Genomic DNA, 23,614 nt, shown 5'->3' on the forward strand with positions numbered 1-23,614 from the left:
AAAGCTCCTTACATGTCAGTGGTTATATAACCCTTCAAAATAATGCGTGCCAGAGATTTGATTAGATCGAGGCTATGTCTTTTTACATAGCCAGCGCAAACAAACACACAATTACAGATGAAAGGAATCAACCCCACACTTGCGTGTCTTCAGGCTTGTCTAACAGCGTGCAGGTATGCAGGTATCTGGGAAAGCAGAGGAGAGCTGATGCTGGGCCAGGCAGCCTGCCAGCTCTTTTTAGGATCTGACTTCAACAAGTTGACACAGCTGATCCAGACCAAAGCAAACTCCGTTCCCGGCTAGTTTGTTTTCCCAGGAACCACCACCGCCCCCCCCCCCAAACACACACACACACACCGCCCACCCCCCCCCCAGCCTGAACGTCGGCTCCCTCACCGCGGCTTCCACTTCCTGACTCGACGCTCGTGCAGTTGCTATGGCCTGTGAGCAGCTTTGATATCTTTCTGCGAGCTGAGAATGGAGTCCCCCACAGAGGGCCCACAGTGCAGAGACGAGATCCGCGGTTTGAACTGTTGTTTGCGGTTGCTTTTATCGTCTCTGTCGTCTCTGACGCTTGGTCTGTGTCTCTGCCGTTATGAGATGGTTGTGATCCAGTTGATCTGACCTCAATATCTTCTGTTATAACAGTGCCATGGACTCAGCACAAGAGGGATGAGTTAGGTGTGTGTTCTGTGATATAGCTGGATGATTGAGAGGGTCAGGTCCAGTCCCTGCTCAATCCGCTTGAGAAGAAACCACTTTTCAATAGCTGGGCACTCGCAGGGTTAAGCTTCTCTTTGCTACCATAGGCTTTTATAATCCACAGGGGTCCGTCAAGGGTGAATTCTCTGACAGGTGTCAAGGATTAAACATGCTTTTTAAAAAGAAGCAAATCTCTTTCTTTCTCCCCTTTTTGACTTTCCTTTTTCCCTGCTGTGGAGACCCTTTCAGCTTGATTTAAAAATGCAGTTATTCCCTCATTTATCCCTTTATGCATTAAATTGCCTTTTTCTCTTCTATAAAATAGAGAGTGTAGGGTGGTATTGTCAATCAAAGCTGGGGCTGGGAGTGCATGGCCCTGGGCTGGGTTGGGGGTTGTTGGTCTGAGACGGGTGTGCAGGGTAGAGAGGGTTGATATGCTGTAAATGGTGGGAACAAACACAGTCCTTCTGAAGTCAATCCTGCCTGCACAGTGATTCTGGCCTTGCCCAAGTGTACAAGCGCTGACTTTCCCTTTACAACACTGTAAAGAGGGATTCATGCCTTCGACACGCCGCAGCAACAAGCATCAATGTCACTCAAGTTTAGTGAGAGCGAGTGCCGTGAGGTGGGGGCAGGGAAGGGGGAGGAGGCCTGGGATGGAATGATACTCCAGAATTCCACATCAAACAAGGCAATTACATCATGCTGATACATGGAGCTAATGGCTCTTTACAAGGACAGGCAACCCAGCCCTTTTAATTACACGCTATTAATTATTAGCCAGGTTCACATTTGCTGGCTGCGTAGAGCCTTGGCGTGTGGGCATATGGCTGGGCTCATGAGAAGGTTCCATTGGGGGTTTCAGAGCTGGCCTCTTAGGTAGTAGAGGGAGAAGACAAGAAGAGGGAGGGGAGGGGAGGGGAGGGGAGGGGAGGGGAGGGGAGGGGAGGGGAGGGGAGGGGAGGGGAGGGGGGCTGTGAGAGCAGACGGTGTTCCTGAGGGGCAGCTGTCCAGGGGACGGCAGAGGATCATGGTCAGAGCGCTGTTCTTCAGGACTACCGGAGCAGGGCCCTTCCACATCCCACAATGCCTCTCAATATATGCTAAGCTGCCTTTGGACAGGCCCTGTTAAGCACAAATGCTACGCTGGTGCTCTAGCGATTTAGTCCTGTAAGGAATATTACTCTTAATAAGGTCCCTTCTCACCCACCGGCTTGATCCCTTAGTGAGCGCAACACATATTAAATAGCCATGAGGAGTCTCATAGATGTTCTGTTAGATACTACTATTCAGTAATACCGCAGACAATATCCTACAGCTTTCTTCTGAACACAACCATAGGGCTTTCCCTCCCTGGTGAAGGAATGGGAAATTTAAAGGGAGCTTAATTTCATTATGTCCACTTTTCTCTTTTTCTGGAATGACATGCTGTCTGCAGTCATAAATCATCTTGACTGCAGAGAATGTACCGGGAGAAGTTTGTGCTGGGGGGAGTTTGTCTCTTGTGAAATGATGAAGAAATATGTCTTAGTAAATATAATGAGTAGTAAGTCTAATAAGAAACATAAAAAAAAAAAACATATTGGCTCAAAATTAATAGATGCCAGAAGTGGGAAGTCATGGACATAAGTTTTTTGTGTATCTCTTTGTTCGTACGATTAAATGTTAATGTGTTCTGGTGTATTTTCGTTTTCCAGCTGTGTATGGGTGTGAAGGGTGTTTTTGTCCAGGGGACTGTGACCAGGATATCCTGCTCTGGCGGAGCCTCTGAAACCGGGCCAGTGTGCCGCTACGCCCTGCTCTAATGGAACACGGCACCGCGGCAATTAAGCGGGTTTTTTGGAATTAATCAAATAAACCGTCCGATGCCTGCTTGTAGTCCCGCGCCCTGATTTTCGCAGGGATAACGGAAATAGATGTGGGGCCTTAACACTGGAGAGCTTCGTGTTCTGTGTGATTAGGAAATGGAGCAGAGCCGGCCTCAGGGGCTTGTCTTCTCTGTGACCTATTAGCCGTGCGTCCATCTAGATGGATTCAACTTCCTTCACAGTCCACCAGCAAGACTGTGTGATCCGGTCTCGGGGAGGCGACTGCAATACGAGGGCTTTTATTTGGCTTTGTGGTGTGGCCATATCTATAGGACGTGTGTGGGCTGCATGGTATCGAGGCATGCTGACTTTGATGCGTTGATACCTTACTACTTGCATCCCGTTGCTTACTACTTGCAAGACCTGTGCTTATTTACTGCGTGACCTCGGAGATTAGATGTTTTTTAAGGTAAATGTGACCAAACGCAGTGCACACACACACACACAACGAGATGCCTTATCTGAGCCGCTGTGAAAGGGGGACGCTCTGCCGATGCAGGAGACAATAACACTCACGCTTCAGGCTGTGAATGTGCTGTAAGACCCAGGCCGAGAGGACAAACTCCCAGCTGTGGACAGGGGCTTTAAAATGGTTGAGTCAACCTCCGGCCTTCTCAAGAAATTCCCTCTGTTTAATGATCATGATTTGAGAGAGGGAGTGGGCGGGGGGAGGGCATTGAAGGGCCAATGAGAGAGCAGACTGGGATATAGAGACACACTAAAGGTCTTGAGACGGAGCGGAAGACCTTAAATCGTTACGTGCCGAGAGGTTGTGAATCCAGGAGCAATTAACACTGATTGGATTTCTGTAGACCATTGTGTAGAGGACGGGCAAAGAACAAATTCAATAAAGCAGCATTTCATGGATGTCCCCCTTGTTGAATTGTTCTCCACTGCACAAGCTTGAGCTAGCTGTTCATTTGTTGTTTTTGTTGTGTGATGGATGAAATTTGCAGACTGATAGTTAAACAGTGCAGCAATTCAGACGGTTTGTGAGCTCATTAAAAGGATAAATAGTGGCATTGAGTCTTTTGTTTTGTGCAAGGGATGCCGTTGTTTTAGACAAGCGAGATGTAGCCATGATTTACTGGAAAAACCCAAACCGTATCCCCACTTAACGGTTGAATCCGGGCTGAACCGGTCTGCGCCGGTCCACTTGCTACTCAATTGGAGAGACCACCCGGAATTATTTTGTTGGTTTCAAAAAGCGAACATTGTAACCCTCTGGGAGGGAAAAAAAATCAGTGAACAAAAGGACAAAGTAACAAATGGCTGAATATGACATTTTTGAGGCCTAATTGCCTCTCATCCCTTGCAATCATCCTGGCTGATTTATCGAGCAGGATGAGATTGGGAAGTGCGTGACAGAAGCTCTTTGTTGAGTTTTAGACAAGCTTTTTTGAACGTACACCAACGTCGTGTTGTGATATCTGGCCACAGAGATGGCCTCCATTTTGTGCAACAGCTGATGCAGAAATGGCTCGTTTCTCCAGCCAGTATCAGGGACTTGTTCTACCTTTTGTCTGTTCCACTGGCCCCCGGGGAGGTTGAGAGAGTATTTCATGGGAGGATGCTGTGGTGTAGGGGTGATTGAAGCTGCCTAGAATGGCAGGAAATGTTCCAAGATCATAAAGCAGAGCAGGAGTGACAAGGAAGGAGCAGAGACCGACTGTGTGGTCTGCTTGTGGTTGGTTTTCTGTCAAAAAATTCTAAATATTGTTTGAGTAAACCCATTTCCTCTGAGCTATTGCATTTTGTAGGATGAGAAACGGTACGGAGAGATCTTGACCGGTTGCGACGTGTTGTCTAACAAAAGTGAAATAGCACCTAAACAGAGAAGGGACGGGATTGTTGTGGACTCTGATCTGAACTCCAGCTCGGTTAAGAGGCTGCGTTGGACTACTGTTTACATCACCAAGCTCTTAACTCACGTCTTCGCTATTTGTTTTGTCAGTTTATACTGTTGGCTTTCCCAGCTGGATCCACAGCATGTGGTCCCTCAACAGCCGATCCCTCGTGGAAGAACCGGAGCTGGAGGGAAATAAAAAGTAGGCCCTCTTTATCTCTGTCAGGCCCGTGTGCAGCCACATCCCCTCCTCTCTTAAATTGCCATTAAAGAAAATATGCAACAAAGGAGATGGCAGGCCGTTCACAACAGTGCTCTAATCCTGTAACTGAAACGAGATTGGGACTGACATTCCATCTCCCACCTCTCCTCCCTCCACCTTCCGGGTTACAGAAAGACCTGAGTCTGTGATTACAACCTGTCCCTCTGCAGTGACCTGGCCCCAGCCTTTGTGTGCCTGCAACTCCACTGTCATGTCGCCATGTTCCACCCCCCTGCTTCGCATTGTGAGCCGGTCGACTTGCATGTATGGGGTGTCAGTTGGGCTTGTGTCTGGCGGGATGTGTGTATTTTCTAGGAAACATTTCATCCTGTGCCTGCTCGTGTGCATTACCCACAGTGCCACTCACGGGCCGCAGGGAGCGGGCAGGAAACGGCCAGTCCGCCCAATCCTGTTAATGTGGAACAGCATTTAATTAGATCCGCTCCGTGTCTGTAATGTCTCACTGTACGGCGGTGTGAGGGCTCCGCAGCGTTCTGCTTAACCTCCAGTGGCGTGAGGTTCGAGCTCAGAGTGACGCGATGGCTGCGGGTGTGAAGGACGCAGGCTTCCAATTGGCTGTTTGGCCTCTGCTGTATCTTCTGATGTCTCCTCATCACACATAAGAGAACCTGATCGGGGGGGTGGGAGGGCCAACTCCCATTTCAAATTTGTGTGAACTCTCCTAAACGGTGGAATATATTACTGAGATGTGAGTGAATATTCAAGGGCCTGTTGTGAATGTAGATCTACAGCAGGTTCAGCTTAGTTCTCCATTGAATTGTGGGTATTAAAAAACTCCCACTTGTTTTTGGAACAGTAAAAAGTCTGACCGAAATATATAGGTATTGAAGCATGTTAGGTGCATGCACATTCAGTGTTGTTTTTTCACCAATGATTGGGAAGTCCTTGAGCTGGTTTCATGGTATAGCTCCTCTCTCCATAGTGTGTGGTGTGTATAAACAGTCACAGGGAAATCACATTGGGCCGTCGATCAGCAACACAATCCAATTTGCCACCGCGTAAAGAATGAAACATGCTTAAATGGGGGCACCCCACACAAACACACACACACACACACTTTTCACTCTCGGAAGGCATGTAAATGTGGTGTGACTGGCTTTTGTGCGCGCTTTTTCACTCAGTCACCTTATTGCCCCATCTCCCCCCTCCCTCTCCCCCTCTCAATGCATGTCATTACACAGAATTACAGTGGTTCATTAGAAAAGGGGGAGGAGGAGGAGGAGGGAGAGAGAAAGGTGGCTGGAGGAATGAAAGATAAATGGTGATTTCTATCTCGCTCAAGCCACAGGCGCAGGCAGCCCTCTGGGGCTCCCCAGGCAAGGAAAAGGGGATTGTGAGAAAGAGGACGGCTGGAATGTGGCAAAACAGATTGATTCTGTTCCAAATCCGCTCGTGTCGGGTCTAGTGGATCGCGTCGAAATCACGGACTGCAGCACTCTCGCCGTTTCTCTGGTTCCAGACCGCCACAGACACCTTCTCTTGTGTCGCTCGAAAATCGGTCGTTTCACTCCCGTGTGCTTATTCTCAGTCGTTCTTTGAATAATTTCTGCAGTTTTAATGCCATGGGATAACCATCAGGTGGTTGGCAGATTTGTGTCCACAGAAACCTCATCTTGTCTGATGGAAAGGATATAAAAGCTTGTGCCTGTTGTAGGCTGCAGCCCTTTTATACACACACACACACACACACACACACAAAGCACCTTTTTAAGAGATTCTGTGCTTCTTTTCTCTATTTATACCAAGTATGGTTGGTGACACTAGATAGACAGGCATGGCGGTGTGATGGTGGGTAACTACCCCAGGGAGAGTGTCTGGGAGGGTGGGGGTTCTGCTGGCAGACAGGGAGAGTGTCTGGGAGGGTGGGGGTTCTGCGGACAGAAATGGAAGCCGCTCGGAACAGCACCGCCTTTTGTGTCTGCCTCTTTTCTGACGGTTATTTATAAACCCAGTGAAGCCCGGTGCATTCCTGCCAGCCGCAGAAGCAGCCTGAACTGCACCTCCGCCATGTATGTCCTCTTTGTCTCTCCTCAGAGCTCAGGGGAGCGCAGCGCAGTCCCACCCGTTTTATCAGCAACATTACTCACTGTGAGCCCCTCTCTGTGCTCCACGCAGCCTGCGTCACTGCTCATCTGGTACTGGACTGGGTTTGCTGGAAGGACAGGAGAATGGCGTTTAAAAAAGAGAACGCTCCAGCTAATAGTCTTCCTTCTCATAAAAGTGCTGCCTATGGCGTTTTCTCCCGGGGTTATCGTTGGGCCGTGTTGCTCCTTCGTGGGGCTCGTTGTAGTGTTTTTTAATTTTGCCTGGGCTGTTGTGTTTTTATGAGCTCTGCTTGTGGTCGTCCAATGACTCATATTAATGGGACGACAGCCTTTTCGCTTGGCAATGCAATTTTAGTTTAATGTTGACCTAGTACTCAAACTCTGAGTACTCCTAAAGTGTGGTTCTCCTCCCCTCCCCTCTCCTTCCCTAGGTAGTTCTTTATCTCAGCCTATGGAAAACATTCATCACACTTCCCGGCTAGGGGACTCAGCCCAGCATGGTTCAGTCATGCTAGGGGACTCAGCCCAGCATGGTTCAGTCATGCTAGGGGACTCAGCCCAGCATGGTTCAGTCATGCTAGGGGACTCAGCCCAGCATGGTTCAGTCATGCTAGGGGACTCAGCCCAGCATGGTTCAGTCATGCTAGGGGACTCAGCCCAGCATGGTTCAGTCATGCATCAACATTGGAATAGTTTACTTGGTTTATCTTACAGTAATGTGGGCATTCAGAAAAGAGCATGGGCCTTTTGTGGGGGGGGGGGGGGGGGTTTCCCCCGTCCCTCTAAACTGTACTTTTTGGTTATTTCTGTGACATGATTTTTTTAAATACCAAACAGCCTATGAAACATGGCTGTGCTTTCTGTACAGGATGGATTCTGTAGAGGCCAGTCTGGAAAGGCTGTTGGGGCTGGGTCTCCCTTCTCCTGCTTCCCACTGGCTCCAGTTGTGAGCCAGTTTCCTGTAAGAGACGTTTGGAGCGCCGACGTCTGAAACACTCCCTTCTCCCAACCTTCTGCAGGCCACAGATCACATGACCTAATGGTCACAAATGAACGGAGGAAAGAGAAGGAGGCAGTGATGTTTGGCTGTTTTAAACGGGGTGGAAGGACTGTGTGAGAGAGTTACTGTCCAGTAAACTGTTTAACTATTGGCCGCTTCATGACTGCAGACTGAAAAGATAGGATTTCTCCCTCCCCCTCCCTCCCAACACTCGTATGACTCTTCCTCTTTTATGAGCGGGGGGGGGGGGGGGGGGGAGGGAATGAGAAGTAATTTGGAACATAAAGTCACAGTATGTTTTCTCTCTACCTTTCCCCATTGGCAGACTTTGAAGGAGTTCGTATTTTTCTTCAACCGTTAGTCCTGATTACAAATCACATTTGGAACAATCTTTTCTCTTCCCCTGCCATACAGCTTGAAATGTTTAAAAAAAAACGCCAAGATGGAGGAGACATGATGTCTCTCTGAAGCCAGACTGAAACGGGGAAAATCTTCCCATCTCCGGCCAAGCCAGTCACGTGTGCCTTGATCTATTGAATCACTTGTTTATGAGTCTCTCAACAGGCCGTTCTCTCTGATTGGGTTTCAGTAACTCTCCACTGTGTTTCTGGGTTTGTGCTGAAACAACCCCATGATGGGGATTGAGGATACAGGATGATTTATGGGGCAGCGAGGCCAGTAAGTCAACTGAGGACTCTGGAGCTGGCTTGGAGACTCAGTCGCTGTACTTTACACAGACGACGCCGCAGGTTGAAATACTATACTGGGGATTTCATAGCACAGGGTGAGTAAAAAGAGAAAAGAATTCAACAGGATTTATGTGAACATTTTTGCACCTATGGAATCAAAGACATGAAGTCTGGTCCGTAGGATTCTCAGCCGGCGTGTTTCCAGAGGTTGTGATTTCCCTGCTGGGCCTGTGTCCCGCCCCCGTGCATAGATGCATGATTTATCGAGGTTAGGTCTTATTTCTGTGCATTTAGATAAAACAGACGGATCGATCGAATTATATCAGAATGATTTTTATGTTATAGGATTACATCATCTTGTCTGGGAGAGACGGGACGGGCGAAATGAGATATCAGAGCATGCGGTAGGAAGCCAGGGCTTAACTGAGGGCCCATAACCTCGGGCCCTTGTCTGTGGGAGGCTTCAGATCTCCACTTCTGGGAACGTGGTGCTGAATCCCAAACAGACGGCAAGGCCTCTGGGTGCTTTGATGCAGGGAAGGCTTGAAAAGCAGGCCGCTCGCTTTGGAAACAGGACAGGCACCTCGGAGTACGAGGAGATGGCTCTGATTCTTTGTATCACAGCTGTGTTGTATCGTCTGACTCGGCGCGGTCTTAGGGGAGCGGGCTGGCGTGTGTGTGTGTGTGTGTGTGTGAGTCAGAAAACCTTGGCAGTCCCACAGGATGAAAAGTGTTTGCTGAGTGTTTGTTTAAAAGGTTTCCTTCGTAAAGTTTTCGTTTGACAAGTCGGGGCTGCTGGGTCAGAGAACACAGGAACTCGTATGAAGGTCACTGTCCCCATGTTCTTCTTTAAGGCCAGGCTCTGTCCTGCGTTGGTATACAACCCCCAAACTCTGACCCCACCCCCCCCCCCCCCCCCCAGCAGGACTGGGTGACATTCTCCATCACTACCCCCCCACCCCCCGCCCTCATGGGTTGACCTGCCCCCAGGGGACTCCTCGGACGTCTGTGGGACATCTCTCTTTGTCCCCGTTTCTTTCAAGCTCTTTTTCTCACATGGTGACTTGTAGTACTGGCAGTCATATGTCAGACAGGAGATCAGCGTCTCATAGCTAGCCACATGTTTCGCTGTGGTCGTGAAGTGGCATGCGTTCTAACCTGCTCGGTCCTGGAGGGGAGAGCAGGTGCTGGTGGAGGTTTGATCTGTGCCGTGGTTTGGGTCGGTGTCTGTCCAGCCGGCTGATCCTAGCTGATCTGATTTGTGAGCATATTGTCAGAGGAAAGCGGATCTGGTAGTCGGTGGCGAAGTGAGGGAGGGAGGGGGCTGGGGTGTGTGGGCGTGAAGGGAGGTTGTGGAGGGAGGAGGTTGTGGAGGGAGGAGGTTGGGGTGGGAGGAGGTTGTGGAGGGAGGGGGGGAGGCAGCAGGGGTGGCCAGATGTACAGGCCAGCCATAAACCCCTGTGGCCGCAGAAAACAGATGTGCCTATTAATGAGTGTAAGAGGAGAGGAGGAAATGGGTTAATGGATGGAGATAAAGTGTCCCAGTGTAACTCAATGTCACTGTGCAGCTTAATCTGGCTCAGGTAATGGCCAGGACGAGAGCTACAGAGTTCCTCTCCAGAGAACAAGACCAGTGTGGTCACGACGATCCGTATATGTGAGACAGTCCACTGTCTTGTTTCTGTTTTTAGGGAGTCAGGTGGCTGAGCGGTTAGGGAATCGGGCTAGTAATCTGAAGGTTGCCAGTTCGATTCCGGCCGTGTAAAATGACGTTGTGTCCTTGGGCAAGGCACTTCCCCCTACTTGCCTCAGGGGGAATGTCCCTGTACTTACTGTAAGTCGCTCTGGATAAGAGCGTCTGCTAAATGACTAAATGTAATGTTTTTAGCTTTCCCCTTGCATAGCCTGTGTGCTGGGATAAGATACACTGTAGCCGTTCTGAAATACACACGAGAGAAAAGACCTATTGAACACCTTGAGTATGAGGTCCTGGTGTGTGTTTATGTTCGTCTGTCACACGCGTTTCTGGATCGGCTATGGCCTAGCTGGAGAGCGGCGTGCCCCCACTGCTCTGGGTTTATGATACAGTGCAGTCTGTGTCACTGTGATTTACGAGGCGACCAGCAGAAAGGGGGACAATGGGAACTCAGTACACCCTCACCAGCCACCTACTCCTTATGTATTCTGCACTGGATCAGTTCATAACATTGTCAAGACCCTCACGTTGTCTCAAGCATGTCAGGGAGCTTGATAAAGTGTTTCATTTATCAACCTCCTTTAACGAATGGCAAATGATTGTGTTTTTCCGACAGCGTTTTTTCCCATTAAATTGTCAAGCACAACTAATACACTTTTGTTCTGCTTCCGTTCCAGTTTTTACACTTATTTGACGGTCTACTCAAATTAGTGTAGTAGCTATGGTAACTAAACAGGCAGACGCGGAGCAGAACCCGTCGTTCTCGTGGACAAAGCAGCAAGTTTATAGAATACAGGAGATAGGATGTGCATCCGTGCGTGCCCGATGTTATAAATATTAATGCCTCGTGTTCAGATGGGACCAGCAGCTGGAGGACCTGATAGCTGAGGGGGGGGGGGGGGTAAACGAGGGGTCAAATCGAGGTCAGCCGAAGTAAGGAGCTGTGTAAACGATGCATCCCTAGTTACCATTTATTTATTTACTTCTCATTGTTAAACAAACTAACTAGATTGTGTTTATGAAAAAGCATGCTGGAGGGTGAGTATATTTCTGCAGGTTCTCACTGGGCACATCCTGGAAGACAGAGTTGTGTTGTTGCTTGCTGATGTTGGCTGGTTAGTTTGCTGTTTTACCAGGGTAGGTGCCAACAACGACTTACTGGGGGTATTACAAAGTGTGTGTGTGTGAATGTGATTTTGTGTGTGTGTCTCTACCCGGCCTATTGCCAGGATCCACTCCATACTGTATTGGATTACAGTTTATGCATGAGAGAGAGTGATATGAATTACCTCTGGCAGGCGCCAGGGACAAGCAGAAAACTGCAGCCCTGTCACCCTCCCCAGTGAGGCGGGTACTCTGTGATGCCAATCTCTAGCTGACCGCCATGTTGGCACAGCCGTACGTGCTGCCTCTGCCACCGCTGTCTGGAGACGCCCTGCGTGGCATGACTGGGTGAGAGGAGCAGAAGAGAAAGTCTGGTTACACCAACATGCTGCCTTAGTCCAGAGATGGACCTACATACATACTCAGGACTATCATGAGTTGTATAAACATTGAAGTGAATCATTGAAGCTAATACAATTAGACTGCGAAAATGGCCTGTGTGTGTTTCAGTGGGAGAACCTCTTTCCTGTTTAATAATTGACCTGTGGTATGTGGGTGTGAGTTGAGAAATCGGTGCCTTGCTTTATACGAACACACAGGCCTAAAAGAAGGCATGTTTGAGTGTGTCTGCCCTTTACGTAAACCAGGCTGCGAGCACACACTGGGAGTCATGGCCTTGGAAGGAGTGGGTGGGGGGGGCAGGGGGTGGCACGCAGGATTGTTCTCTTAAACAGCAGAAGGGGGGGGGGGAATGCAGCCCATGCTGGGGTGACCTTTGAACCTGCAGTATGTAGGCCTCAGGGGTGACCCACGCCTGTGGAGAGACAATGCTGCAGATACTTACTGAGCCCTGGTTTTTACTGCTTTACAATCCTCCTGCTTTTACGTCGCATTCTTCACTAAATAAAACTGGCACGGTGGAGCTCAGCCATACAGAGTCCAAGTTTGGATTAAGAGCCTGCTATTCAGAGAGCTAGCTTTTGTGCTTGTAACACTAGGCTGGAGGGGAAACTCGCCCTCTCTCTCTGTCTCTCACTCGCTCTCTCTTTCTCCTGCTCATTCTCTCTCTCTCTCTTCTCCCCCCCCCATAAGCCCTCTGACATTCTGGCACCTGTTTCCCTCACAAAACCGTTAATTTATCACTGAATTATTAACTAAGAGCCCACAATGTGTCTAGCACTTTCTGACATGTCCTGACGGGGGTTGGGGGGCAGGGGGGGGGGGGGGTTTCTATGGCAACGGGGCCTTTATCGGAAAAGCAATTTAGCCGGTGTATCAGTGCAAGCGAAGGATCCGCCACCAAACTGGCTGGGCCAATGAATATTTTAGGGGATAAATATGATGTTGCAATAACACGCTGCATTTAAGAGGTCGGGGCACTGATGTCTAACCTGTGCGGATTTCAAGTTGAGAAATTCCTTTTTCTGTCCTTTAGAGTGTTTCTTTTTTTAATATATCTGTCATAACCAAGGTTGTACAGGGGGGGGGGGGGGGGGGGGGGGGGGTTGGTGTCGTGCTCAGTGGAGCAGAGCGAGGCCTGTACTGTTCCCTGAGAGAGGAAAGGAAGATGAGAGCAGACAGGAAGTGGCTGGTTCCTGTCTGCCGGCTATATGACGACCAGGATCCAAACCAGAGATTCTATCCAGGAAGCCTCATAATCATCTGCGTCTCCCACTGTCCTCCAGATAAAGAGGCTAAAAGATGAACATGTTTATGAAACACCTCAACACGACATCGATGTAGAACAGAGCTAAGACCCACATGTGGATGAGAGGATTATTCGCAGTGGTGGGAGAGCTTTCACTTTTCATTCTCTCTCTCTCTCTATCTCTCTTACACACTCTCTCTCTCTTACATTCTCTCTCTTACACACACTCTCTCTTACTCTCTTACACTCTCTCTTACACTCTCTCTCTCTCTCTCTCTCTCTCTTACACTCTCTCTTACACACTCTCTCTCTCTCTCTCTCTCTCTATTTTTCCTTCCTTGTAAAGTAACTTTAAATACAATAGCCGCCTGCAGCCATGCTCTGTTGAGAAAGCCCTATCAAAGACATGCTGGACATGCAGACATGCCCCCCACAGACTGGGCAGAGATGCGTCCTCACAACGACCAGCTTTAAACACCACCAGCATTTACTCCCCATCGATGGGAGTCTGAGCAATCTGGCTTCCGTCATGTGTATTAACTGGGTCAGTCTGCTGTGCTTAGCTGTTTGAGAACACAGCCTTGTTCTGCCCCCCGTAGAGAAGAACCGATTTTAAATAAGCAAATCACACTGAGACCCGACTTTGGTTTCCCCTCCCTGTCCTCTAAGCTCAGAAAAAACGTGGAACACATCCACCCGCCCCCCTGGAAATATTAGACGGTAATAAATTAGTTTTTGGACGTGAATGAGGAGGTTATGTGAAGAACATAGTTCCCTTCATAGTTCAAGGCATTGATGTTAGAGCAGTAGATTTTGATTAGCCAATATAGCACATAAAGATTCAGGCTGTTCGTTATTTACAGTGGAGATTTTGTGTCGGTTTGCCCAAAAGAGTCACTGCCTCAAAAACCATATGCCCCAAATAAACATTCTTTTAAGGTCCTAATATGTACATATTGTACAAGCCATGTATCATCACCAAGCGGTAAACTCGAGCATTGAGCAATGGAGCCAGCTGCTATTCTCTCCTCATTGTTAGTGAGTAATTTTGATGTACCCATCCGTGTTTGTCATCAGCATTCTATTGAAAGATCAAATGCTTTATCCCTGCCATTGCCACAGTGGGGTGGTAAACATGCACTCCTTTGTGTGACGCTGGAGCTCCTTTGTAGCTGCAGTGTGTGCTGGGAACGGGCTTTGATGGAGAGCTTGGTGAATGCCTCAGGTCATCCCAGCGAAGGCAGATTTGCGTGGAGTCAAGGCAGGAACAATAAGAAGTGGATGGGGAGGATGACTGGTGTAATTCCTTCCACTTCAGTTCTCTCTCAGCAGGGCTATTCACTGTGGTCAACCCCTGGGCGCCAGCCAGCCAGCGTTCATAGAGATACTCTAGCTACCGCTTGTAAAAAAGGCCGGGGCTGAATTCCTCGTCCGGCTCTTGAGGCTGTGGTTAGAGTTGGGGTTGAGGCGGAGGTTGGGGTTGTAACCTGGGTCAGAATGTTGGCTGGTGCTGGGAAGTGTCCATGAGAGGCCTGGGGAAGGGAGATGGGGCAGAGGCAATGACTAGAAGCGTTCGAAAAGGGAGCGGGACAAAACGGAAGCGTGTGTGTGTTTGAAGTAGTAGCACCGTGGGGAGTAAGGACTACAAACCCCCACGCCATTGAAACTACAGAATGTTGCTAATAAAGTGTAATGGTGCAAAGAAGCATGAAAACGATTACCTTCCATGACACTAAACATGGATATGGGATCAAGTCTGGGCGGGGAATTGCCTCATTCTTAATCATAGCAAGACATGTATGCAGGCAATTCAACTATGCAATCCTATAGCACCTCAGTAAATGGCTTGGTTTGGACCCCCAGCTTGATGAGAGGGATAATAATCACAACCCCACCCCCCCCCCTCCCCAGAGAGTCTGGTAAGCGAGGTGCATACAGATAGCATCATTACGTGTGGCCTGGTCTCCTTGTCCCGGTGTGGATCTCCTGGCTCCTCAGCAGGCACAACCTCTATCCTCCCTCCACGCTCCCTCCTCCTCCAGGGGTTGTAGCCGCGGCCGTGCCTGGTCTCATTAGCATGAGGAGCGGAGGCGCGACGCTAAGCTAATGCCTGCGTGTTTGAGCGGGTAAATGGATTGTTAGGATGGATTTCCAGCTCTCCGTGGTGCCTGAGCAGTTGGCGGGGTCTCTGTGGGAGTGATTGGCACCTATTAGCCAGCATGTTACGATACAGCAGCCCTCCCTTGTGTCGGTTTGTGTGGTGAATAAAAAGATGCGCTCTGAGAGGGGAAAGTGTGTGTGTGTGTGCGCCGAGTGCATTTGTGATCATCCTCTGTGTCTCTCAAGTTAGTGTCACAGTAGGTAACATCCCTGTTTTTTTAAGTACTGTACCAACCCTTGTTAATCTCTAAACGTGTATGTTTTCTCTACAATATTTTCCAGTGGCTTTTTTAGATGGTTAGTACACATTTTACAATGGATATACAATACTTTGATTAAATCCAACCCTGAATAGTGGGGTGTAATGCAGCCAAACCTCAGAGATCTGGTGGAAAGTGTATCATGTGAACCAGACAGTGGATGAGCGCCGACGGATACTAGAATAGTTTATACTCTGAGACTTGTGCATGTTTGTGGCCGTGTCAGCTTCTCTGTTTACTCTCTCTTTATGATACACAGCCTTCTCCGAATATTCCCCTGAAGCCTTCTACTGCTTGCGAGAAGGATGTGGACTGTCTCTCTGCAATTACAGAGCCCTGAGAAAACGGGACTTAACCCTGCCATTGTTCCTAGTGTTACATGCCAACAGAATAACACAGACCCTTGGGGAAAAGTGTGCTTGTGTTTAAAACTGTAAAGAGTCTTTTGCCTCTGTGGTGAGGGGGCCAGGTTCGGCATGAGATGAGTTCAGCCAGACAAAATAACAACAGTGGAAACCCAGCCTGGAGTCCTGTTTAGCCAGTGACATTAGACTAAATGAATGTCTGTTCCACCTCCAGCTTGAATCATCTTGCAGGGTGGTGACATGTATCTGGAGCCTGCTAATGAAATAATGTAGCTGATGTTACTGCTGTAACCACCAACCTCCTCATGTGCCACAGAACCATGTTACCAGCCCTGATGGCTGTTACTCACACCCTCAGTCAGACCTGAGCCCAGAGTGATTTACTCTCCTGCAGCGCACTGAACCGCAGCCAGGCCGCCAGGCAGACATAATTCAGGAACGCAGTAAATTAACCTGAAGTGATGGGAGGAGGAATAGGCTCTGCAATTGCCAAGACGTTCGATGATTCAGGTTTCTACGAGGGCTCATTTGACAGGTTTCACACGATCATGAATTATCACACCAGTATAAGCACCCATATTCCCAGTCACTATACATTAGCAAAACATTGTTGCATGCAGTAGGCTACATTGCGTCTGCCGACGTCGCAAGTTTCCCAGGATGTCAAGACAAAGTGTATTTTGAGCAATGTTAACATTGTCCTCCAGTCCTCTGTTGTACAGACGTGGATTCTGAATGTGTTTGTATATATGTTGTGAAATAGACAGTTTGACGTTCTAGACATCTTTCTGCCCCCGGGCATTTTAGTCAAGAATGATCTGTGTATTAGAACAGTTTAGCATATGTTGGGAACTTCAAAGCCTCGAGCCTCGACAAAATTAAAGGCTTTTCGGAAAATGGCTGATGGCAAAACTTTGATAACGCTCAGTGATTCAAAGCAAAGCAGTTTTTCGATACGATCTTACTTTGAAAAGTCCCCAAAAAAATCCAGTTTTACGATGCAGATTATTAAAGTCTAGACAGTTCTAAAACACCTGTCTGTTTTCCTCATTATCGGATCCCCCCCGTCTCCGTCTCCGTTCAGGACATTTCGACGAGTTGACATATGAGCCATTTCTTGACATTTCCCAGGGACCATATATCAAGTGCCGCCTTTCATACTCTACCTGTCGTTCGTCTGCTCCATCGCTTGCCCCCCCCCCCCCCCCCTCCCTAAGCCAGTCCCCCCACCCCTAACCTAAGGAGTAGCGTTAAAAATGTGATTCGAACATTCCAATTTCATATTTTCCGATAGACAAAAACTGTGACAAACGCTTTAGTATGGCTTCAGAATGTACTATCACTAACTTGGCAATAGCATTGCTACGAGTATAATGCCAGGTAACTAAGCCCGGCAGCTAATTAAAGTTAGCTAACTACCGTTTCGGGAAAATTAACTCACTCGGCTAGCAACAGCAGCAGACCATAGAAGACACCAGGGAGTTAAGGGGGTTTACACACACACTGCTGTGTACGTTTCACAGATGTGGCGTGAGACATGCCGGTAACTGGAGATGGTCACAGTTAAGACCCTCTACTCGTGTAACCTCATCGATTTGGCGGGATTAGAGATTGAGTTTCTAGGGTGTAGAGAAAGCCAGAAGCAGTGCTTGGTAAAGTTCTTGACCGTGGCAGGCATCACGGTCTGTTTTGAAGGGACTTGTAGACCAGCGAATAGATCTGGGGCATATAAATCCTTGGGACAGACATGCTGACTAGAAAGATGCCTGCCCAGAAAAAGATTTCTGTCCTGTCTTATACAATAGAAAGGTCAGCAAAAACTCCTAAAGGGAAGTGCAGGACTGCACTGTGGCATGTAGAGCAAAGCAGTCCTAAGACCAGTGTTTCCCCTACGGCCCCCCCCCCGCCCCCCCTGGAAGGTCAAGTTAATAATGAAAAAAAAAAAAAATCTTTTTGTATGTTTGTTTTTTATAGATTTTTTATATATATATATATATATATATGCAGCGCCCGATTACAAAATAAGTCATTGAAGGTTACCTTAAATGGTCTATAGCTTGCTCTTTTATTAAACAAACTAAATGGCCTTATGTTATTTATCTTATTTACACGACGGCGTGTCATTTACATTTACATGGTCGCCGCCTCCCCCCCCCCCCCCCCCCCCCCCCCCCCCCCCCCCCCCCCCCCCCCCAAAGCTGTAAACCTAGGGGATACACTGCTAAGACACTTCAAACCGTTCTGTACATCAAAACCTAAGCGTTGACTCAGTTCCTGCGGTGAAGTCATTGTTTTCATTAGAAGAGAAGCAGGTGGTTTTCAACTGCCCGGAACACAAATGAAACTGAACTCATGAGAGGCTCATGTACCCCCACACACTCACACACACACACACACACACACCCTTGGTCTCCTGCCCCCTCCCTGAAATTTCCCCCCCCCCCCTCACTCACTTTCCCTCACTTAATGTGGCAGTCGCACATCTTGCAACCTGGTGTGCTACACACTTACCTGTGTCTGTGGTGATTTATCCACTCATGGCCGGGAAAACCTGTAAAAGGGAGATTCACATCCGCTTGGTCTGTTCTGTTCTTTATGATGTGGACAATGACTAGACAAAACATCTTAACTATAAACAGTCCCAGCGCAACAAGCACACATTAGCGGTTGCCAAGAGTCTGTTTCAGGTTGCATGTGATGCATTCTGCATTCATATCAAGATGCTAGACCATGGCAGACACTATAATTAGAGTCAGACGCACTGGTCCCTTGTAAATACCAGTGGAGGTATGCATCATATCTCCTGCCATTGAATAATTTACAGCGTTGTCCTCAGTGGAGGATGAGAAATAAAATGCCGCCCCGCAGCCCAGAGGCGGCAGTGTAGGCGAAGAGGCTTCTGCCAGACCGTGTTCCGCACTCTCACTCTCTTCTATTCATGACGCGGCAGGAGCAAAACGGCGCTCTTGAGCTTCCTCCGGAGCAGGTCTCTCTTTAATGTGAGATCAGCCCTGGAGCTGTGTGGGTCCAGCCTTCAGCTAGCTCACTGTAGGGTGAATACACTGCTGTTTTATTCAACCTGCCAAATATCTCAGTCCCTTTATTCTTCAGAGGAAGAACCGGGCCTCATGAATACATAACGTATTTGCCAAAACGTGTTCATTTTTTCCCCCTCACAGTAGAAGTTGGCGTTTTTACAAGATTTATTACGGACTACAGTGGCAATCGATAAAGATGTCATGAACTAGTGGTAACATAGAAGATGGCTTCTTCCCCCTCTGTTGAGGTGCTCTGTGGGCACTTCCTGTTGTACAGTCGATCTGAAGCTGTGGTTCTGATTCCTCATATTGACAGAATCCCTCTCTCTCTCTCTGTCTATCTCTCTCTCTCACCTGTCTCTTCAAGATGAGGCTGTGGAACAAGTACAAGGTGACCAGTGTTCCTTCGCTGGTGTTCGTGGACGCCACCACAGGGAAGGTGGTGTGTCGAAATGGGCTGCTGGTCGTCCGCGATGACCCCAAAGGTGAGTCATAACATCCCGCCTCGGCTCTGCAAACAAACAGACGAGACATGGGCTCGGAGGCTGCAGAAACCCCCTCCATGCACACACACACACACACACACACACACACACACACACACCATGGCAACAGAACCCTCTGTGGAGAAAATGAATTTCACATGAGCACTGTGACAGATCTTCTGTCTGAGCCTAATGAACGCCAGGCCAGGCCCGATCCCAGATATCATTTCCATGATTCATTAACTGCAGCACTGAGCTAGATGTGGGTGGAGAAGAGAGATGAATCTTCTTCTCTCTCTGTCCTGCCTTCTCAGTGTGGTAAGAGAGTGTATCTTGGTAGCAGTAGCTCACACAATGTTTGCGAGTGTGTGTGTGTGTGTGTGTGGGAGAGTGAGGCACAGATGGGTAGTTAGAGTTGTATGTGTGTGTGTTGGGGGGGAGGGGTGTGGTTGGTGTGGTGGAGTTATGGAGGGGGGAGGCGAGAGAGGGAGGACTTTCTCTCTCTTTCAGTCTAATGAAAGGCCTGGTGGTGAGTGGCGGTGCCGGACTAGCCCACGGTGGAGGATGGTGAGCACTTTTACAATCGGGACAACAATGGCGGGCCGAGGCAACGCAGTGTGGACGTGTCACTCCTGCCTAATGAAGCCCTGCAGAGCAGGCCCTGCATAAAGGAGACTTTACAGGCTTTATTTATGACCACGCTTTAGATTTGTTCCTCCCAAATGCTCCTCTAGCGCTCAACACTGACAATGAAGACACCTTGAAAAGATAGCGAGAGAGGGGAGTGAAAGAAGGAGAGAGAGGGGGCACGGCTGGCTGCAGCCTCTTATGTGCTCTATGGGAAATGGAAAAACATGGCTTTCAATCATCATTAAAAGCACATTTTGCATCTGTTCCGCAAGCAGATGACACAGACTACAAAGAATCCTGTGAGTGAGAGACACGCTCTCTGGGCCTAGATTCATGTATCATAAATGCTGGCCACACATGCTTGTCTTTATTATCTAATGGCTGTGCCAGAGGGAGAGAAGGTCCTGGTTCTGAAAGGGGTTTGTAACACAGAAAAGCTTTCTTCTCCGTTTAGTAATCAGACCCATGGCTCTCTCTTTCTCTCTCGTTCTCTCTCTCTCGTTCTCTCGCCTCCCTCTCTGCCTCTCTCTGTCTGCCTCTCTCTCTCTTTTCCCCCTCCATCCATCCCTCCCTCCCAGGTCTGGAGTTCCCCTGGGGGCCCAAGCCCTTTGCGGAGGTGGTGGCGGGCCCGCTGCTCAGGAACAACAGACAGACGACAGATAGCAGCTCTCTGGAGGGCCACTATGTGGGAGTCTACTTCTCAGCACACTGGGTGAGTGAGCGGGGGGGGGCATGGAAGGAGCAGGGGGGGGAGGGGAGGCAGAGGCGGGGGAAAGGGCCCCTTATTTTCCCATTTCTGCTTCCAGCTGTCCGGCGATGTGAGCAGCAGCTCTGTTCAAACAGAGAGGCATCCGTTAGGGCGAGGGCAGGGGGTCAGACACAGCGGGAGGGGGCGGCAGAGCCGGTCTGACCGGTAGCCAGAGGGCAGGACCGGGCAGGACCAGTTCAGTCAGGCCCTGGATGAAAGGAGGAAGGATGGAAAGTGGCGGGGACTCTGCATTGTCTCCAGTACCGGGGTTAGCGGTTCCTCTTTGTCCAGTCAGCATCTATTCTGGTTGTGTTACGTGGGTGCCACGCCCTCCCACAATCTGGCCATTGTCTCTCTCTGCATGTGGCTCAGGTCGTACATTAGGAGGCTGTGACTCGGTGACGCTCCGGCCCATCCCGCCAGCTGCTAACCCTGTGGCCCCTCAATGGCTCCCAAGCTCATACAAATTGAGACGACAAACCACAAAAACGGTCATATAAGTTTATTTGTGGTATTTTAAACGCCACACATTCCCCCCTCCCCCCCTCCCAGCGTAAACGTAGCCGCTATTAAAAGAATGTTACAAGCGTGTTGCGGCAGCACCTGGTGCTGGTCTAGGTTTACTGCAGCAGGCCGCCGGTGCTGGGCCTCCGCCAGAGAGGCCCAGGGGAAGGAGCGGGCCTCGCAGACCTGACCCCGGCCTCGTCATCGCGGCCCGTGTTCACCAGCGTTTCTGCAGCTCGTGTTGTAGTCAGCGGGACTTGGGGAGAGAAGGATTTATTTTTCGGAATGGAAAGAGACTGTGTGGGAGGGAGAGGGAGGGGGGGGCGGGGGAGAGAGAGAGTGAGGGGGGGGGCGGGGGATAGAGGGAGGGAGGGGGAAAGAGAGAGGGAGCGACGGAGGGAGGGGGGGGGCGGGGGAAAGAGAGAGGGAGCGACGGAGGGAGAGGGAGGGAGAGTGAACAGGCTGTTGAGGAGGAGGACTGGCATGGTTTTCTTCCACTGCTGGCACTGTGAGAGCTACTTCATGCCAGCCTTGTTGCCACCGCTGCCCGAGCAGGGCTGGTCTGGTGCTGGGCCTGTGCCCCTAATCCTGCGCGAGGCAGACTGGGCGGGAGGCCGGAGGAAGGTGAGGGGGGGGGGGGGGGGGGGGGGTATGAGTATGAAGTCATTCTGACTGCCATGCTGAAGGCTCTCAAGGAACATGGCACTGAACAACAACAAATGCCTCCCAGCTAAGGCAGGATTAGTGGTTTTAAGAGCTCTTCCTGAGTACTTTGGTTCTCTCTTTTGAAAGGAGGTAAGTTACAAAGGGAAATGATATCCCTGGTTTCGGGTGAGGTTTTGGTTTTGGTGACGCAGGGGGCTGGGAGTCAGGAAACACGACGCAGACCTCAACAACCACAGAAATCTGTCATCATCATTACACTGCTTATTCATACTTTTGAATTTAGGCCACTGTGAGCTGAAGTCTCTCCCTCTTCCTCTCTCTTCCTCCCTTGTCTCCTCACTTTGTGTGTGTGTGTGTGTGTGATCGATGCAGTGCCCTCCATGCCGCAGCCTGACCCGGGTGCTTGTGGAGACGTATCGTGCTGTGAAGGAGTCGGGTCACCAGTTTGAGATTGTGTTCGTCAGCGCCGACAGGTGAGCGCAGCGGTCCACGCATCGCCCCCTCTCTCTCTGTCACACATACGCGCTCACGAGACTGACCACGGTTGTTGACTGCAGTGGGATTAAAGGGACATTCCGTGTGCTGCTGTCTCGCTCCGCAGGTCGGAGGACTCCTTCACGCAGTACTTCAGTGAGATGCCATGGCTGGCCGTGCCGTACTCGGACGAGGCTCGCAGGTCACGACTCAACAGGCTGTACGGAATCCAAGGTACGGCCAATCTCTGGAGCGCTGCACTTGGAGAAGGAACACAACGGACCGTATCAAGTGTCGATGTGGAGAAACGCTACAATGGCGGCCGGTTTGACGGCTCCTCCACCAGAGGAATGTGGCATGGTGGTCAAGTTTACTGTTCTGCTGGCTGTGGACAGCAGAACTCTTCCACTGTGCCTCTCTTTTACCTCCTCACTTTTTCCCCTTTCCTTTTGTCTCCGTCTATTTATTTATTCATCTCTCTCTCCCTCTCGCTCTCTCTCTCTCCCCTTCTCTCGCCTCTCTCTCTCTCTCCTTCTCTCTGCCTGTTGAGAGGAGTGTGGCTGCAGTTAGAGAGTGCTGGCTCATTGCCTCTCCTGCCTGGAATGTTCGGAATGCACACAGGACGAGTCGATACCGCCCCCCTCCCTCACTCAAACCCCTGCTGTTCACTTCAGCCCCTGCTAAACAACCACCACAACACACACACACACACACACAGCCTTCCTCAATCCCAGACTGCTTCTGCACCTTCTCTGAGTCTGTTCCTGATAAGGTTGTTAATACGCTAGCGAGATTCTTATCTGAATGATGGTTGTAGAGAAGGGTCAGGCAAAAAAAAACAGTGGACCCAGCAGGAGACTGAGTGGAGACAGAGGGGGAGGGAGGGGGAGAGAGAGGGAGGGGGAGAGGGAGGGAGGGAGGGAGGGAGGGAGGGAGGGAGGGAGGGAGGGAGGGAGGGAGGGAGGGAGGGAGGGAGGGAGGGAGGGAGGGAGGGAGGGAGGGAGGGAGGGAGGGAGGGAGGGAGCAGGACAGGACTAGTCAGAGGGTATGAAATTCTATTCTCTAGTAGGAGGAATACAGCCATTAACCTATCCTTTCTTTATCTTTTCCTGTTTCTTTTTCTCTCTCCATCCATCCCTCTCTACCAGGAATTCCTACTCTGATTCTGCTGGACACGGAGGGTCACATGATCACGCGACAGGGCCGTGTGGAGGTTCTCAACGACCCAGAGTGCCGTCTCTTCCCCTGGCATCCCCGGCCGGTGCTGGAGCTCAGCGAGTCCAATGCCGTGCAGCTCCACGAGGGGCCCTGCCTGGTGTTGTTTGTGGGTGAGTGGTGGGTGAGTGGAGGAGCAGTCAATGCTGGTCCCTATCGTGCAGCTCCGCGAGGGGCCCTGCCTCGTG

The 23,614-nt window shown here is 49.9% G+C and overlaps 1 protein-coding gene across 2 annotated transcripts in view; it reads left to right on the forward strand.

Moving 5' to 3' along the window:
• Positions 1 to 23,614, forward strand: part of nxn (nucleoredoxin) — a 45,302-nt gene that overhangs the window by 15,245 nt on the left and 6,443 nt on the right. For both annotated transcript variants that reach the window (XM_067246115.1, XM_067246116.1), the window contains exons 2-6: positions 19,072 to 19,189; positions 20,398 to 20,531; positions 22,110 to 22,210; positions 22,339 to 22,445; positions 23,360 to 23,539. In XM_067246115.1, the coding sequence (XP_067102216.1) occupies positions 19,072 to 19,189; positions 20,398 to 20,531; positions 22,110 to 22,210; positions 22,339 to 22,445; positions 23,360 to 23,539 (640 nt within the window). The remainder of the gene's footprint in view (positions 1 to 19,071; positions 19,190 to 20,397; positions 20,532 to 22,109; positions 22,211 to 22,338; positions 22,446 to 23,359; positions 23,540 to 23,614) is intronic.

Source organism: Osmerus mordax, chromosome 11 (genome assembly GCF_038355195.1).
Source record: "Osmerus mordax isolate fOsmMor3 chromosome 11, fOsmMor3.pri, whole genome shotgun sequence".
NCBI lineage: Eukaryota > Metazoa > Chordata > Actinopteri > Osmeriformes > Osmeridae > Osmerus > Osmerus mordax.